This window comes from Penicillium arizonense (assembly GCF_001773325.1).
Source record: "Penicillium arizonense strain CBS 141311 chromosome Unknown PENARI_contig012, whole genome shotgun sequence".
In the NCBI taxonomy this organism is placed as follows: Eukaryota; Fungi; Ascomycota; class Eurotiomycetes; order Eurotiales; family Aspergillaceae; genus Penicillium; species Penicillium arizonense.
Genome location: NW_019173289.1, coordinates 497,005 through 511,864, shown reverse-complemented (window position 1 = coordinate 511,864; position 14,860 = coordinate 497,005). Strand labels below are relative to the sequence as shown.

General features: G+C 51.1%; 6 protein-coding genes across 6 annotated transcripts; 3 read left to right on the top strand and 3 right to left on the bottom strand.

Moving 5' to 3' along the window:
• Positions 1-71: 71 nt before the first annotated feature.
• Positions 72-1,681, bottom strand: PENARI_c012G08120 (DnaJ family domain-containing protein; the record flags this gene model as incomplete). The annotated part of the gene is made up of 2 exons (XM_022632982.1): positions 72-1,244; positions 1,301-1,681. 2 exons carry the CDS (start codon positions 1,679-1,681, stop codon positions 72-74), a joined length of 1,554 nt encoding a protein of 517 aa, XP_022487256.1.
• A 284-nt stretch (positions 1,682-1,965) lies between these two features.
• On the top strand, positions 1,966-2,472 carry PENARI_c012G05766 (mitochondrial 37S ribosomal protein mS37; the record flags this gene model as incomplete). Its single annotated transcript, XM_022632917.1, has 3 exons — positions 1,966-2,095; positions 2,228-2,307; positions 2,374-2,472. 3 exons carry the CDS (start codon positions 1,966-1,968, stop codon positions 2,470-2,472), a joined length of 309 nt encoding a protein of 102 aa, XP_022487260.1.
• A 301-nt stretch (positions 2,473-2,773) lies between these two features.
• Positions 2,774-4,441, bottom strand: PENARI_c012G03862 (cytochrome P450; the record flags this gene model as incomplete). The annotated part of the gene is made up of 3 exons (XM_022632866.1): positions 2,774-2,910; positions 2,962-4,055; positions 4,113-4,441. 3 exons carry the CDS (start codon positions 4,439-4,441, stop codon positions 2,774-2,776), a joined length of 1,560 nt encoding a protein of 519 aa, XP_022487224.1.
• A 1,062-nt stretch (positions 4,442-5,503) lies between these two features.
• On the top strand, positions 5,504-7,318 carry PENARI_c012G11490 (F-box protein; the record flags this gene model as incomplete). Its single annotated transcript, XM_022633059.1, has 1 exon — positions 5,504-7,318. The coding sequence occupies one exon, from the start codon at positions 5,504-5,506 to the stop codon at positions 7,316-7,318; it is 1,815 nt and encodes a 604-aa protein (XP_022487169.1).
• Positions 7,319-8,008: 690 nt separating this feature from the next.
• PENARI_c012G09586 (nucleolar and coiled-body phosphoprotein 1 family protein) lies at positions 8,009-9,231 on the bottom strand (the record flags this gene model as incomplete). Its single annotated transcript, XM_022633019.1, has 2 exons — positions 8,009-9,145; positions 9,199-9,231. The coding sequence occupies 2 exons, from the start codon at positions 9,229-9,231 to the stop codon at positions 8,009-8,011; spliced, it is 1,170 nt and encodes a 389-aa protein (XP_022487301.1).
• Positions 9,232-10,004: 773 nt separating this feature from the next.
• Positions 10,005-14,615, top strand: PENARI_c012G01298 (GTP-Rho binding exocyst subunit SEC3; the record flags this gene model as incomplete). Its single annotated transcript, XM_022632805.1, has 3 exons — positions 10,005-10,164; positions 10,370-12,519; positions 12,582-14,615. The coding sequence occupies 3 exons, from the start codon at positions 10,005-10,007 to the stop codon at positions 14,613-14,615; spliced, it is 4,344 nt and encodes a 1,447-aa protein (XP_022487306.1).
• Between the last annotated feature and the right edge of the window lie 245 nt (positions 14,616-14,860).

Here is a 14,860-nt window from a genome sequence, read left to right as displayed (position 1 = left end):
AAATTTTTATCCGTATCCAGCCGGTTCAACATCCAATATTGTACACTGTATCAAAAAGAAAGAGTAAACACTTATGACTTGGAGAATAAATCCCTCCACAGTTCTTTCATACCATACGCCTTCGCCTTATCTTCATCACGAACACGCGCGGACTGTGCCATATCTAAAGACCCAAACGGACTCGAAGCCGGCGCAACAGTCGACGACGGACGAGCGCGCTCCGTCGCCCGACGTTTAATCTCTTCCGCCAGCTGAGGCGCAACCTCAGCAAAGCATGCATTGAGCTCTCGATCGAGATTGAGGTATGCTTTACGGGCGGTAGGCGGTGCTTGGAGGTTGTACGAACGTGCAAGGGAATTGATCTGTTTCACGGCGAGTTCATGATACGCACGCTCAATTGCGAGATAATCTGGATCTCGCAACGGAGGGAGATGGGCGAGGGTTTCGGATGGTTCTCCGCTGTTTTCGTTGCTTGTGGATGACTCGGCTCTGTGGACTATTCGGCCGTCTTCTTTGGTCTCGGAAACGGATGGTTCTTCGCGCAGGGAAGCTTCCAGCTTGGCTTTCTCGGCTAGCCTTGCTTCGGCGGCTGCATATGCTTTTGCTCGGTTCATTTGCGCCTCCAGGGATCCTCCTTTGCTGGAGATTAACATGGCTGCATGTCTTTTCCAGTCTGCCCGGAGACGGCTGCGGAACCGACTGGTTTCCGTGGCTAGTTGCTGTTGCTTTTCGATCCATGGTGGTATAATCTCCTGTTGCTTGATGATTTTATTCATAAAGTATTCGGTCGTATCAATGAATGCGTTATTCGCATTATGGTCCGTCTCGGTGTTGACACCCTTACCACGACGGATCGACTTAAACTGTCCGCGGGCAATGGCATCTTCGATCCGTTCTTCTGCCAGTGACGACAGACCCGAAATGGAGATTGGCATGCTTCGCGCACCGGGCGACAGGTTTTCTCGCATTTCACGGCGCATGTTCTCACGCTCTTCCTGAGAGAAGCCAGGCGCTTGACTCAATGCATAGGTAGATGTGCGCTCTTTCGCCTCGGCCAAGCGATGACCGCGAGACTTCCTTGGTTTTGGGGCCGGTTGGAGGTTGACCGGTTGGGGGATTTTGTAGGGCATGCGGATTGGTTTGCTTGCGTCGTCTAGCATGCGCAGAGTTGTATCTTCCACTCTTTCCTCTCCTGTCCATGCAGGCGCAGCGGCCATCTCTCTTGTGCCTTGGCCTGCGCCAGCCTGTGATGGAGTATGTGTCAAGGAGTGGTCGGTTGGAGATTAGGTGGATTACTTACTGGCATATTAACTATAGAGTGAGCTGCCGCATACTCGCTCTTAAATGAAGCCGCAGCTACTCGCTCTTCGAGCTGTTTCTTCAATTCTTCTGAGAACCCGGCATGCTCGATGTTACGACGCGCAGACCGTCCACCTTCTAGCATTGCATCTTCGGTCATCTGGGCCAGACGGCGCGTCATCGCACTATCCTGTTCCTCATTTTCATTCTCATCTTTGGTCTGTTCATCTTCCGCCTTGGCCGTAGACGCTGAGGATGTCTGGTTGCGTGGGCAAGCTGCGGAGAACCGCCCGGACAAAGACAAAGGAGCTGTCGAAGCTCTAAAGGTGTATATTGATGAAACACCTCGAAGCTGCGTTGGCACGACGTATCTCCCAGTCATATTTGACTCAAAATAGCTATCAAAAACCCAGGAATAATGTACAGATATAAGAACAAAGAAGTGGCAAGCAGCCCAGCTGTGGTCTGGATCCTGGTGGCCGATAAACTGCTGACTCATCCACCTCCGCGGAGTCAAAACTTTGGATTTTGTTTGGCGAAGACTTCCCGTCGCCGGCGCCAGTTTCTCAACGTCAGTCTCGTCCACGATCATTCAAGGCATCTTGCCTCCTGCCGTACCGCTTACCCTTCTCGCTGCCATCCCGTTGAACCTCATAATTTCCCATCATGGCGCCCAAGGGTTCCCTTTCGACCCGGCTCAATCCGATGCGTCTGAACACCATCAATCACCTCCGTGTTCGCCGACCGAATCAAAATGAGCAGAATCCCTGCGTTACAGTGATGTCTTCCATGCTGAGTACGTTCATACCAGTGTCATTGCGCTGCCAGTGGTTTTGATCTCCAATCGCTCTGTCTTCGCAATTGGATGGTCCATGACATGAAATGTCACACGTTATACACGGTAACTAACAATGCATCCTTAAAATAGACTGCTGGGCATCTTCTGGCTACGGCGCAGAGGGATGCGCCGCTCTGGAGGCTCAATTGCGCAAGTGCATGGACGCACCGGTATGTCCAACCCAACTTCGCCCTTCCTCGGAACTCTCCCACTAATAAGCAATTTGTACAATCCAGAAATCCCAGGAAAAGAAGAAGAACACCGTCAACTACCACCTGATGAGAATGTACCCCAAGGTCGTCGGCCCGCGCAAGAAGGACGGTGTCCTGGGTTAAATGTTGATTACGGACTGATTGTCCTCGGTATTGCATCGGGGGCTTAGCAGCAGAAGCGAGTTGTCCATCTGGAGTTATTGGGTTTCTTTTGATACACTTTTTTGCAACCCCTCGATCCCCCTCTTGAAATATTTCCGAGTTGGGGTGGCTATTGCATCATTGGCTATGGCTACGGGAGTTGGGCTTTTTGCTCATATGTACAGTATATAACTATGTGGGATATGGATTTACCTGTCAAAACAATTGATTATACTCTTATTTCATGCTATTTCTAGGTAATAAGGGGCATCTCTTGCTCTTCTCAAATTGCTTCGAACTTCAGAATCAATTTGTCACCTTGTGGCTTGACGGTATAAGCGTCGATTGCTTCAATATCGTCATCGTTGACAATAATGGTGCGGAAATTGGTGTATATCGCAGCGACGGCCAGCTTCATTTCTGTTGAGCAGCTATTAGCCTGAGGTTTTGGGGCTCATCGTCAATCCGTACCTTGCAATGCCAGATTACTCCCAACACACATCCGCCCTCCACTTCCAAACGCCCAGAACCACCGACGTCTCTCATCCAGCTCAGCAGCTGAGTTCTCTTCAACCAGCCACCGCTTCGGCTGCCAGCTCTCCGGGTCGGGGAACACCTCGGGGTTGCGGTGTAGAGAATAAGCTTGAGCATTCACTCTAGTGTTAGGCGGAATATCCCCATACCCAGCCAAAGTACAAGGCGGAGACGGCGTCACCCGAGGCTGGATACCCGGGATGGGAGCATGGAGTCTCAACGTCTCCGTTACAACGGCTTCTAGCAAGGGTAGGTTATCAATTGCCTTGGCCGACGGGAGCTCTGCAGACTTCGGATAGGAGATCTGAGGATTTAGGGTCAACAGCTCTTTGCGGAGTTGATTCTGCACATCTGGATTCCGGGAAAGTTGCCAGAGCAAGTACGTGAGACCAACCGCGCTGGTTTCAAACCCTGCTGTCAGCTGGTCATACATCTCGCAAGCAATATCGAGTCGCTGCTGGGCTTTGTCCACTTCTGCGACGCCCTTCTTTGCGGAATCTTTGTCTAGAGCTTGTTTCAGCTGCTTGTACACGCTGGGCTCAACGCCCGGCTCGGTTGACGCGATCAATTGATCTCCTCTGTCGCACAGGTCTAAAGCCCACGCATCGAGCATTGCATTGGCATCATCACAGTACTTCGGTATCACCCGCAGACCGACACGTCTCAGCCAGCCATCCAGATAAGGGACCTCCTGCGCGTAGAACTCAAATGGCTTTCTGCACATATACAAATGGAGCCAGTGTTTCCGGAGGGACTCGTCTTTTAGGAAATTCGTTCCGTTCTGCAGACCGAATAGATAGGACGAGACGAAGTCCATGGTCAGCCCTTGGTTCAGATCATGCACATCAACTGCTTTGTCAGACGAAGCTGCTTCGTGGAGAAGCGGTAGCAGACGGTCGAAGACGACTGCATTGGACACAACCCCCAGATGAGGAGACGTCTGCAAGGTTGATTTGGAGTAAATGTTGGACAACATCCTCTTCCGGTTTGAGTGTGCCTTGCTTCCGGTCATGGTGAACATGCTCACTGTTCTATTGCGGTTTGTGAGTCATTCGTCTTGCTGGCATAGGGGATACGTTCATACTAACCCAAATGAACCGAAGACTCGTGGATACCAGTCATGTTTCTCGAATCCACCTGTGTAGACAGACTTGATTCCGCCGTCGACGCAGTTGATGGAGATTTCGGATGGTCCCAGTCTGACAATCGGACCTAGCTTCTCATGGACTGCTTGAATGGTTCTGTTGTTCCGGCTTGTGAATCGCCTCCACAGCATCCATGCTGGAGAGATGGGGGCACTCCAGTGCGCATTGGGGATCCTGGACAGTGGCGATAGAAATGCTGGATATATGATCACTTTGTAGATGACGAGGACAGCCAGGCCTGTTATGGCCAGAGTGGTGACTGACAAAGTCATGTTGAATAGAAGGAAAGAATTGTCCTTCTTCCACTTGAACTGGTCTCTCTCGATTCTCGGTAATGATCTGTAGGGGAGAGGAATAAAGTAGAGGCCCGAAGGATAGATAAGGAACTTCTATACAACGGGTGCTAAATGTTAGACTAGCCAACGCCCATCCGTGTATTACAGGTGGTGCCGAGGGTGATCCCTAATTGCAAGATTAACCTAGCTCCCCAATATCGGCTTTTTACTCACTCCGATTCGCCTCTACTTTGCCGACGGCCAACGTTTAGGTAATTGGGTTCCCGCACTTGGAGATAGAGTTGCAATGTAAGGAGGGGATCATGCACGTTATAGTTCGAATAGTAGAAATAGCTGCGTCCAACGAGAACTGCGTTATTACTCCTCCCCGCGAATGCGATAAGAGATAAGGAGGTGGACAGTCAAGGGTTGCGACCGAAATGCCAATATAGACTGACCGGACATAGATACCCTGGTCCATAAGATGAAATATCCATTCCATACTTCCTTTGCTCTCCTTTTGACGAAGTACCACATTATCAGGAGGTATGAGTAAATATCACCCCTATGTATAGAGCGCATTGGCCGCAATTCTCTCAGCCAATCTGCACATGCACATACAGTAGGCCACTAGTTTGACTATGTAATGTTATTCCGGCATTTAGAGAATAAGTTAACAGTTGTAACTGTCCTTTTCACCTTAAAAAATATGAACCCAGCTCTATATATTGCTTTGTTCAGTAGAAAAAAAGGTCATATTCAAGCGAGCCCTGCAGGCGGGCGGTATGTGCTTACGTCATCGCTACCCAACCCGCAATTGCTTATCAAATCGTTCAGTAGTTATGTCCTCACACGATCAACAATTGTTGCATAAATCAATCTTTTGATATACTTGCCACTGGTCCAATGGGATTCTTTGTTTAATACGTTGTTGCCTGCACTAAACCATTCTCTTGCATAAAGCCAAAGCAAGACAGTGCCGGGGCTGACAAATAAGCACCAGGATGATCTAAAAATCCCAAACACTTCATTCACAGATAGCACCTTCCTGCTTTCAAGATGCTGTCCGATCTCCCCTCAGAGATAATCTATCACATTGCAACATATCTCCCAACAGCCAATGCATTGGCCCATCTAGCCCAGACATGTCATCGACTGAACAAGATTATCACAGCCGAAGATTCGAGGATCTTCCGAGCCTTTGTTCAAAGCAGATTCCTGGCTGTTAAGACACCTCCGTATTGGAAAGATGCGGCTCAGGCCCTGACTTCCCGGTCCCGGGCTCTGGACAGGAAAGCCATCATCGGGCGATTCGTTGTGCCATCAGAAACTGCCATCGAGATCGGTTGTCCTGAGGTCTCACGTTCAGACAATCCGACCTTGGGATACCGGCCTGTGATCGACTCGTACGAAGTGTGGAATGGTAAAGGCTGGGCTGATAGGAAAGAGGTACTCGCCTGGGGTGCTGCCAACCAGCTGGTGATGAGGTTCAAGCAAACTGGTGCTCTTCCTCAAGAGAAGTGGGTCATGTTCAATGATGTTGAGGATGTCAGCAGCTATGATGATATCTCTTCCCTGCATCTTCTGTCCTCGAGACCAGAATACAGCCATGATACCGATATCGAGCATCTCATTTTTGGTCGAATCCGAGGTGACATTGTTCACATTGCAATTTCACCGAAAGACGCCACCCACAGCTACAAGAAAAAATTCCTCACATATGGACTAAAACTCGACAACACAGATCTAAGTGACGACCCAGAACCTGTCCTGGCAGCTCATTTTGACAACGGATCCATCGCCCTCTACCACACAGCAACAGACAAAGAACAAGTCGACCCATTCACATGGCTCCGCCCAGACGGCACGCTACGAAACAAATACTCAAAACTGCTATCCTCATCCCTAGTCGTAGTATCAACAGGAGACATCAAAGAATCCCTATGCATTTCAAAAGTCACACCTAACGGCATCTTCCCTCACCGAACAATCAGCATCAACAGCCTAAACTCCGACTTCACAAGCCTATCAACAAAGGCCAACATCGGCGCCATCGAACCTCTCAACACCCACCCCCTCGCCGGTCCCTCAGGCGAAGTCTTCCTAGCCGCATGGGACGACTTCACAGTCCGACTGCACGACCTACGCTCTCCGCGACCCTACGAAGTCGCCTACAAAGACATAACAGACCTCAATCCCATCTACAGTCTCCGCACATTCGGACACAACCACTTCCTAGCCGGAGCTGGCGGCGAAGCCTTGGTTAAGATCTTCGATATGCGCATGTGCAATACGTACAGCTATCTCGATGCGCAGGTACCCAGTCCATCTCAAATACATACCAACCAACTCAACCCCAACGGCAAAAATACAACGAACAAAATAACCGCGGGTTCTCCTCTCCACTCACAAAAGGATTTCTCAGTCTTTCTCTCTAATCCCGCACCCGTCCCACGCACCTCCCGAGCCCGTCGGCGTCTCCACTACCGCGGTCCAATCTACACAATGTCTACACCATCTCCATCCTCACCAACCGTGTACGCAGGCATCGTCGACGGAGTCGTGAGTCTAGATTTCGCATCTACAGATGACCTAACCGGATCGCGGAAGGGGTGGTACGAGGATAATCTGGGGTTGGGACTAAATACTGGTCCAGGACCGTCATCTGATGTGACTCGAGATGTGATTGATCTGGCTGGGTATGAGCGTCCGAATGTGGATAGTCATAGTACTACGACTATTACATCTAAGTTGAGGAATCAGCGGGCGTTTTGGGAGATTCCTTCTTCTGATGAGGGACTTGAGATTGTTACTGGTTGGGATCGGAGATGGAAGCCTTTGGAGGAGGCTGGGGCTTGGAGGAGGAGGGATTGATATGGATGTGATTACAACAGGGGTTATAAATGGGTAAACAGTGCTATGAAGTATTGGACATTTTCGTTACGAAAGCTTTGAAGTGAGTGTACCGTCTAATACATTGTTTCCCCCTGCTCTAGCCTCTCTTTTTCCCTCCCTGTTGCCCATTTTCGAGTGCCTCGGATTAATCACCTAGATCATATAAAGGCGGGGATGTGAAAGGACTTATGACCCCTGCTATATGCATGTTCTGGGTTAGTTTGCTACATACCTTGTACACGGAGTTTGATAAGGCTATACGGATTGTGCAAATGCATGTACGTACTCGGAAGCTAGTGGTTGTAGAGGAAAAAGGATCCCAAACTTTTGATTGTAAGCTAAGTTCAGTAAGCAAAATGTGAATCCAACAGCCTTCTCTGAAGCTCCATGTGCGCCGTGCTGAGTGAAATTGGAAAAGTATGAGGGAAATACACGTGTGGTATATGAAAAACCTATCTCTAGCATTTATCCACCGCAGCAAACGTTGATGGTTCCTGCGAGCATTTTGCAGTAACCAAGTAAAAAGTGAGTTCGCCTTCAAGACAGAAGCCAGGCTTGGGAGAATTCCTTCATAGGATTTGGTGGCATATTTCCTGAGTGAGGGCTGTAGATAAACCAGATATTATGGTATAGCAATGCAATGTGGGGAAGCGAAAAACGATTCGTCGTTTAATCGTCAAACTTGAAGGACTTGCCGCCAGTGATGTCAATAGGGCCGCCGCGGTATGAGCCGCGCTTCTTCTTGTTCTTCTCCTTGGTGAATCCCTTGCCGCGAGTCACGGAGAGATCCTGGAAGGCGCGGTCTGCGTATGCGTACGACATATAGTCGTTGGAGGGGTGGTCGTGGGGCAGTTCACTCAGCAGAGCCAGAGGCGTAGGGCGGGCTCCGGTGTGCTTCTTCTTGCCTTGGCCGTTGAACGGAGCAGGGCTGGCACTTGAAGAGGGGCCCTGCTCGAATGTCACGGTCTTCTCGACAACGACGGGAGCAGCTTCGAGGGTGTTGCTGGTGTCAGATGAAGAGTCGGAGTCGCTGGAGTCGGACTCGGGGAGGGGGGTCTTCTTTGCTTCCTTCAATGCCACCTTGGATTTCTTCTCATCTTCTGAGTCGGATGAATCGGAGTCAGACGAGTCGGAGTCGGACGAAGAGCTCGAGGAATCGGATGAAGAGCTCGAGGAGTCGGATGAAGAGCTCGAGGAATCGGAGTCGGAGCTAGAAGAGTCCGAAGAAGAAGATGAATCAGACGAGGAATCAGACGAGGAATCAGACGAGGACGAAGACGAGTCCTTGGAAGCCTCCTTGGAAGCCTCCTTAGGAGAGACCTTGGCTTTCTTGGCCTTGGGACTGTCATCCTCAGACTCAGAAGAGGAGTCGGAAGAGGAGCTGCTGGACTCGGCCTTGCGCTTCACGCCGGAAGGCTTCTTGGCAGGGACGGGGACCGCGGGGGACTTGTCATCGTCCTCGTCGTCGGCGTCGCTGTCGGAGCTGGAACTCTCCGAGCTGGAGGAAGAAGAGGAAGAGGAGGAAGAGGAGGAAGAGGAAGAAGAGGAAGAGGAAGATGACCTAGCATCTCCCATTTCAACGTCTGACTCGCTATCGCTGCTGTCGGGGTTGGTCGAGGCAGCCTTCTTCACGGCAGAGGCCTGGAAGAGGTCGAGCAGGGAAGCAACATTCTTGTTATCAGACTTGTTGCCTGACGTGGCCAATTCCTTGGTGAAAGTGGCGGCGGTCTGAGGGAAGTTCTCGGCGAGGAAAGCAGCAACCGAAGCGATCAACTGGGGAGGAATAGTGTTTACGCTCTTGGGAGACTGAGGAAGGCATTGTCAGATCGATTCTGCAGATTGTTCAATTGAGTACATACCTTGGCCGAAGCCTTGACTGAAACTTTAGCCATAACGACAGAATACCGGATCAACGCAAAGGAAGAAAAGGTCAAACGGAGGACTATATAAGATGAACTTTCGCCAGGAACAAAAAAAAAAAAAAAAGAAAAGGAAAAAAGTACAGGAGGCGGTGAGGAATGGCATCACGGTGATTGGCGTATCCAGGGCGGTAACAGTCTAGCCTTTAACGTGGATTAAACGGCAAGGACTCAATACTCTTGAGGGAATTGGGAGTTGTAGAGCAATGAGAGTGATTAACCCTTATTTGGATGAATAGAAAAGACAATCGCCTAACAAGATACTCAACTGAAGAATATCATATAACTGCAATTCAGGTCAATTTGACAAATAACTCGGCCTGATAAATAAGGCCAACATGCAGCAAGTAACTTAACTTAACGTTAGGACTGCCTCGGGAACCTACATGTAACATCATTTCGAGATATGAAAAGAAGAATTCTATTGTTTTTACTCGGTCACATTGAAGTCATCACTGTCCATGGAGGTTGCATACCTGAGGTTGGGCGCCGGATCAACTCGATAACCCGCGCCAAGCTCTCCGCCCTACACCCACCCCAAACAGATGAGCTCGGCACTGTCTCGCATTACCCCGGAGCACCCACCGCAAGTGCTTTTCACTTTGTTCTACCTTACCGACTCACCTGCATTGTCACTCAGCGGATCTCAATTCCCTCGGCGCGTGGTGTGGATCCCGACCCTCCGGACCATGTCCCCTTGATCTCGACACTACCCACCAGTGAGCTCCGTGTCCCTCCACGACACAATGAACGGCCGAGACCGTCCCCGCGGACCTCCACCAAATCGCGGGCCTGATCCGCGTGTAAGCCCAAGTGATAGCAACTTGTCAAAAGCGGACCATTTCGACGACGAGAAGAAGCGCATCATCCATAGTTGCTATGCAAAGAAGGACGCCGACGGTACCTGTACGTATCCTGTGGAACGACTTCTTTGGTTTTTACAACACATCCCTGGTTCTAGCCAGGAGCTGCTTGAGCGAACGCATGGCGAAAGTGACGTACAATTCGTCCGGGCAAGTCGCATCGCCGCTCAACATGCCTCGATGATAGATTCCGAACCAACTTGCCGACTTTTGGTCCTTTGGACTGCTGCTAACTGCTTTACTCATAGTGGTCGAGTCCTACATAACCCACGTCCGCATCGTCGAGGATGCAGCCCACCCCTCCAGTCCTTCCCCGCCAAACGCAGCACCGGAGAACAAGAAACCCCGTGTCATCATCGTTTCGGTGCGAAGATCAGGCCGGGTTCGTATGCACAAAGCTCGTGAGAACAACGATGGATCTTTCTCAATTGGAAAGACCTGGATGCTCGACGACTTAACTGCGATCCAATCATTTTCCGCTTTCGTCCCCCAATCACCAACAGAACAACAACAGAAGGAATGGGCTGGACACGTTGGATTCACAGTCACGATAGGAAAGCCTTACTACTGGCATGCCAGAACCTCCAAGGAGAAGGAGTTCTTCATTGGAAGCTTGGTCAAGATCTTCAAGAAATACACCAATGGAAGAGTCCCAAACCTCATCGGCTTCGATGAAAGGGAGCGCCAACAACTGTTAGGGCCGGGACAACCTGGACCGTCAGGGCCGTCGAGCGGTCCCCCATCAAGAGGAGCTGGGGCAAGTCCTGCGGAGGGTGCAGTGCCACCTTCACTACAACCGTCATACCGAGGTCGTGATCCTGGTCGCGATGCACCGCGAGAGCAACCCCGAAGGAAGCCTTCTGAAGATCCCGTCCTTCGTGCACAGAAGAGCCGCGAGCAGATGTCCCGACCATCTACAGGTTCTCGGCCGTCGACCGGCCATGGAAAACCGGCACCGTCGCCCTTCGACCTGCCCAAAGCGTCTCCTTCGGGCCCTCAAGAGTTGCAACCTCCCCCACGCGCAACCGAGCGTCTCGCCTCAGACACAAAAGGCAAAGATATCCCTCCCGGTTCTAGCCATAGCGGGATTCCAGATTCACTACGACCAGCCTCCTCCCGCAGTCAGGATCACGGTCCCAAGCCTCCAGCTTTTGCCATCCAAGGTCCTTCAGACAAGTCCCCAGAGTTGGTGCGCAGCACCGATGGACTTCGTCCCATTACACCTGCCTCCGCCGGCGACCATCGGGATGCAGTCCCAAGCCCAGTTAACAGCTTCGGGCAAAGGTCACCGCAACGCGATGGTGGTGATAAACCGTCTCCATTGAATCAACCGCCCTTGCCTCAAGAAAGAAGTGTGCCAGAGAGCCTAGCAGTTGCAGACCAACTAGAGTCGCGAGAAGCCTCTTACTCACCCGGAATCGAGGACCTGGCCGCGGAGCCTGCTGCTTTATACGCTGCCAATATGGCATCAGAGGAGCCTGCTCAACTTGTTCAGCCCATTGAGTCTACTAAAGAAATTAGCCCTGCTGAAACCACCCCGACAGTGACCTCACCTATAGAGGAACCCTCATCTGAGCCCACTTCAGCCTCGGTGGGAGAATCTGGAGAGCTCGACCCACATCGTCCAGGCCTCGGTCCCATGATCAAGAAGAAGTCAGGCAAAGACATTGCAGGTGCATTCAGAAAAGCCGCAAATGCTTACGGTGGTTTCAAACCTAGACCTGGTGGTGCTGGTGAGCGACTGCTGGCAGCCGCAAAGAAGTCACAAGCGGAGGAAGCCGGACCCGATGGTATCACCGGCGTTGTTCCGGCTCCCTCGCTTACCCGGTCTGCGACTGATCCTCCCCAAAGTCCAGTGGCAGAGAAATCAGAGAGATCCGACAAGGATCCGCAGCAGCCACCCTCTGGACCTGAAACACCAACTGTGGAAATCACCGAACCACAGCTTGATGAAGCTCCAGTCGCTCCTACGGTGCCCCCTGTACAGATCCCCGACTCGTCCAAGAACACTCTCACGGATGTTGTGCTGGTTGAGAACCGCTCGAGAACACCATCTCCATCTGGCCAAGGACGTCGTCGCAGACGTCGTGTGGACAATACATTGAAATATTGCCAGGCCCTTGGAATCGATCCGGGAGTTCTTGATGGACGCGGTATTGACTTTGATGATATCCTTTCCGATCTGGGGTGGAACGGCCGGTTGGCCGATGAGCAGAAGATTGAGGATCTGGAAGCAGATGTTCGTCGTGAAATTGGTCGCGTCGAGGCCACCAGCTGGCTTGGCAATCTTGAACAGCAGGAAGGAAAGGTTGAGCAACTTGCCAGTCTTATCGACAGAACTATTGAGGAGTGTGATGAGCTTGATGGTCTATTGACCCTTTACTCCCATGAGTTGAACGTGAGTTTGGGTTTGAAGAATTTAGAATTGATCATCAATCCGCTAACGAGATATTATGGCAGACTCTCCACGAAGATGTGGCGTACATTGAAGCTCAAGGCCAAGGCCTGCAGGTGCAGACAGCCAATCAGAAGCTTCTTCAGAACGAGCTCCAGAACCTATTGAAGACTCTCTCAATCTCTTCGTCTGAGCTAAGACCGCTTAAGGAGGCTTCATTGAGCAACCTTGATGGTCTCAAGGACAGTGAAAACGCTCTGTCGACATTGTACAAGGCCATGCTCACGATCGACTCCGACATTGGTCAAAACAAGAAGCGTCAGGTAGACTCTAGCGTCGGAGTCTATGCCGATACTGAGATTGGCCAAATGCGCGCAATCAAGCAGAAGAAGGAAGAATACCGCTCTACTGCCCTAGTTTTCCTCCAGCGCCTGAAGCAATTCATGGCTATGGCTTTCAAGATGGCAGAACAAAAACGAGCCGATTCGACGGCAAATGGTGCCAAGGATGCAATGAAGCTTGACACGGTCGCACGTGGCCACTTCCGTCAAGAGATCTGGAAGTACAATGCCCTGATGCTCTTTGCTAAAGAAGTTAGCATGGCAGAATGGCATGGTCTGGTCGGCCTCTACGAGCAACAGTCCAAGCCCTCGTACCAGGGTGACTTCCGGGACAACAATCTGGCTTGGAAGAAAATCGCTCGCAAGCCCACTGGAGATGAACAGGAACTACTCTTTACCCACCAAGAGAAGGAGAAGGAAACTGAAGGTATTACCATGGCCGCGCGAAAATTGACCGTGCGACGAGGCAAGACAGTACGAGCCGCCGCTGGTCTTCGAATGGCTTCCGGCGAGAAGAAGCAAGGAAGGGTTGAGCCATGCGAGGCCTTTTCGGGTACATTGCGTGAGACACTGAAAATGATGGCTCAGGAACAGAACTTCATTGTTCAATTCTTCCACCTCGATTCTCTTTCCAGCGCCGAGTTCTCTGATCTAGTGTCATCATCAACTCCGGAACGCCGAACGTGTCCCGACTTCTCTGCCAGCCAGTCGCACGACCCTGATCGTGGGATGGCGAAGCGAGTGGAACAGATCATGGACGAGATCTATTCCTTCTGGCCCAATGACATGCAGAGCCTTGTGGATTGGGCGATGCAGGCTGATCCTCTCCAAGGAATCGGTATCCTCTACGCTTTGGAGACCTCCATGGCCGACTTTGACGACACAAATCAAGAGTTCATCCTTCACTCGCTACAAAAGATCCACTCTCGCCTGATGGGGTTGTTCAACCGATTCGTCGATGAACAGATCCGAGGTATCGAAGACACCAAAGTCAAGGTGAACAAGAGAAAGGGAGTAATCTCCTTCATGCGGGTATTCCCCAACTTCTCCAACGCAGTCGAAACCATTCTCTCAGGCTCATCCGGCGAAATGTGCGACATCCGCGTCAGCGTCAACGACGCCTACGACCGCATCAACCGCGCAATGTGGGAGTCCCTCAAATTCATTGCCAAGGAAGCACCCGGCCAACCCCCAGGCGTCGCCACCGGCGGCGCCGGAGATCCCGAAGACAAAGAAGTCCTAAACTACCACATCCTCCTAATCGAAAACATGAACCACTACGTCGAAGAAGTTGACGTCCACAACATCCCCTCCCTCGAACGCTGGACAGACCGCGCCCACCAAGACTTCCAAGAACACATGAAGCTCTACCTCGACTCTGTCATCCACCGCCCGCTAGGCAAACTCATCGACTTCGTCCAATCAATCGAAAACCTCCTCGCTGCCGGCAGCAACCCAACCGACATCGCATCCCGCGCTAGCCACTCCCGCATGGTGGCCAAGAAGGTCCTCTCCTCGTACGACAACAAGGAAGTCAAACGTGGCATTGAGATGCTGCGCAAGCGTGTTGACAAGCACTTTGGTGATGCTGATGATCCTGGTCTCAGCCGTAGTCTGGTTCTCAAGGTTCTCCGCGCTTGCGAGCAGCGGTATGAAGATGCTTATGACCGGACGCGCCGTATCATTGATACTGTTTATGAGGGTCAATTGGATCTGGATTGGCGTAAGGATGAGACTCTTAGCATGTTCCAGAAATGAGTGGTGAATTGTGACCTTCTCTTTCGATTTCTTTTTCTTTTTTTTTTTGCTTTTGGGTTCGAATCATGGCGAGTGGGGTTGGGGGTTTGTATACATAGCGCATATATCAAGACAATGTCAGGCAATTCTTGACTTTTATTTTTTGTTTGGTTTGGTGCTTGTCTGGGCTCTGTACCACTAGGCTCTTACAAATGATCTTGGGAATATAAGAACCTGTTCGGCCGAAATGAGTACTTTCCATGTAG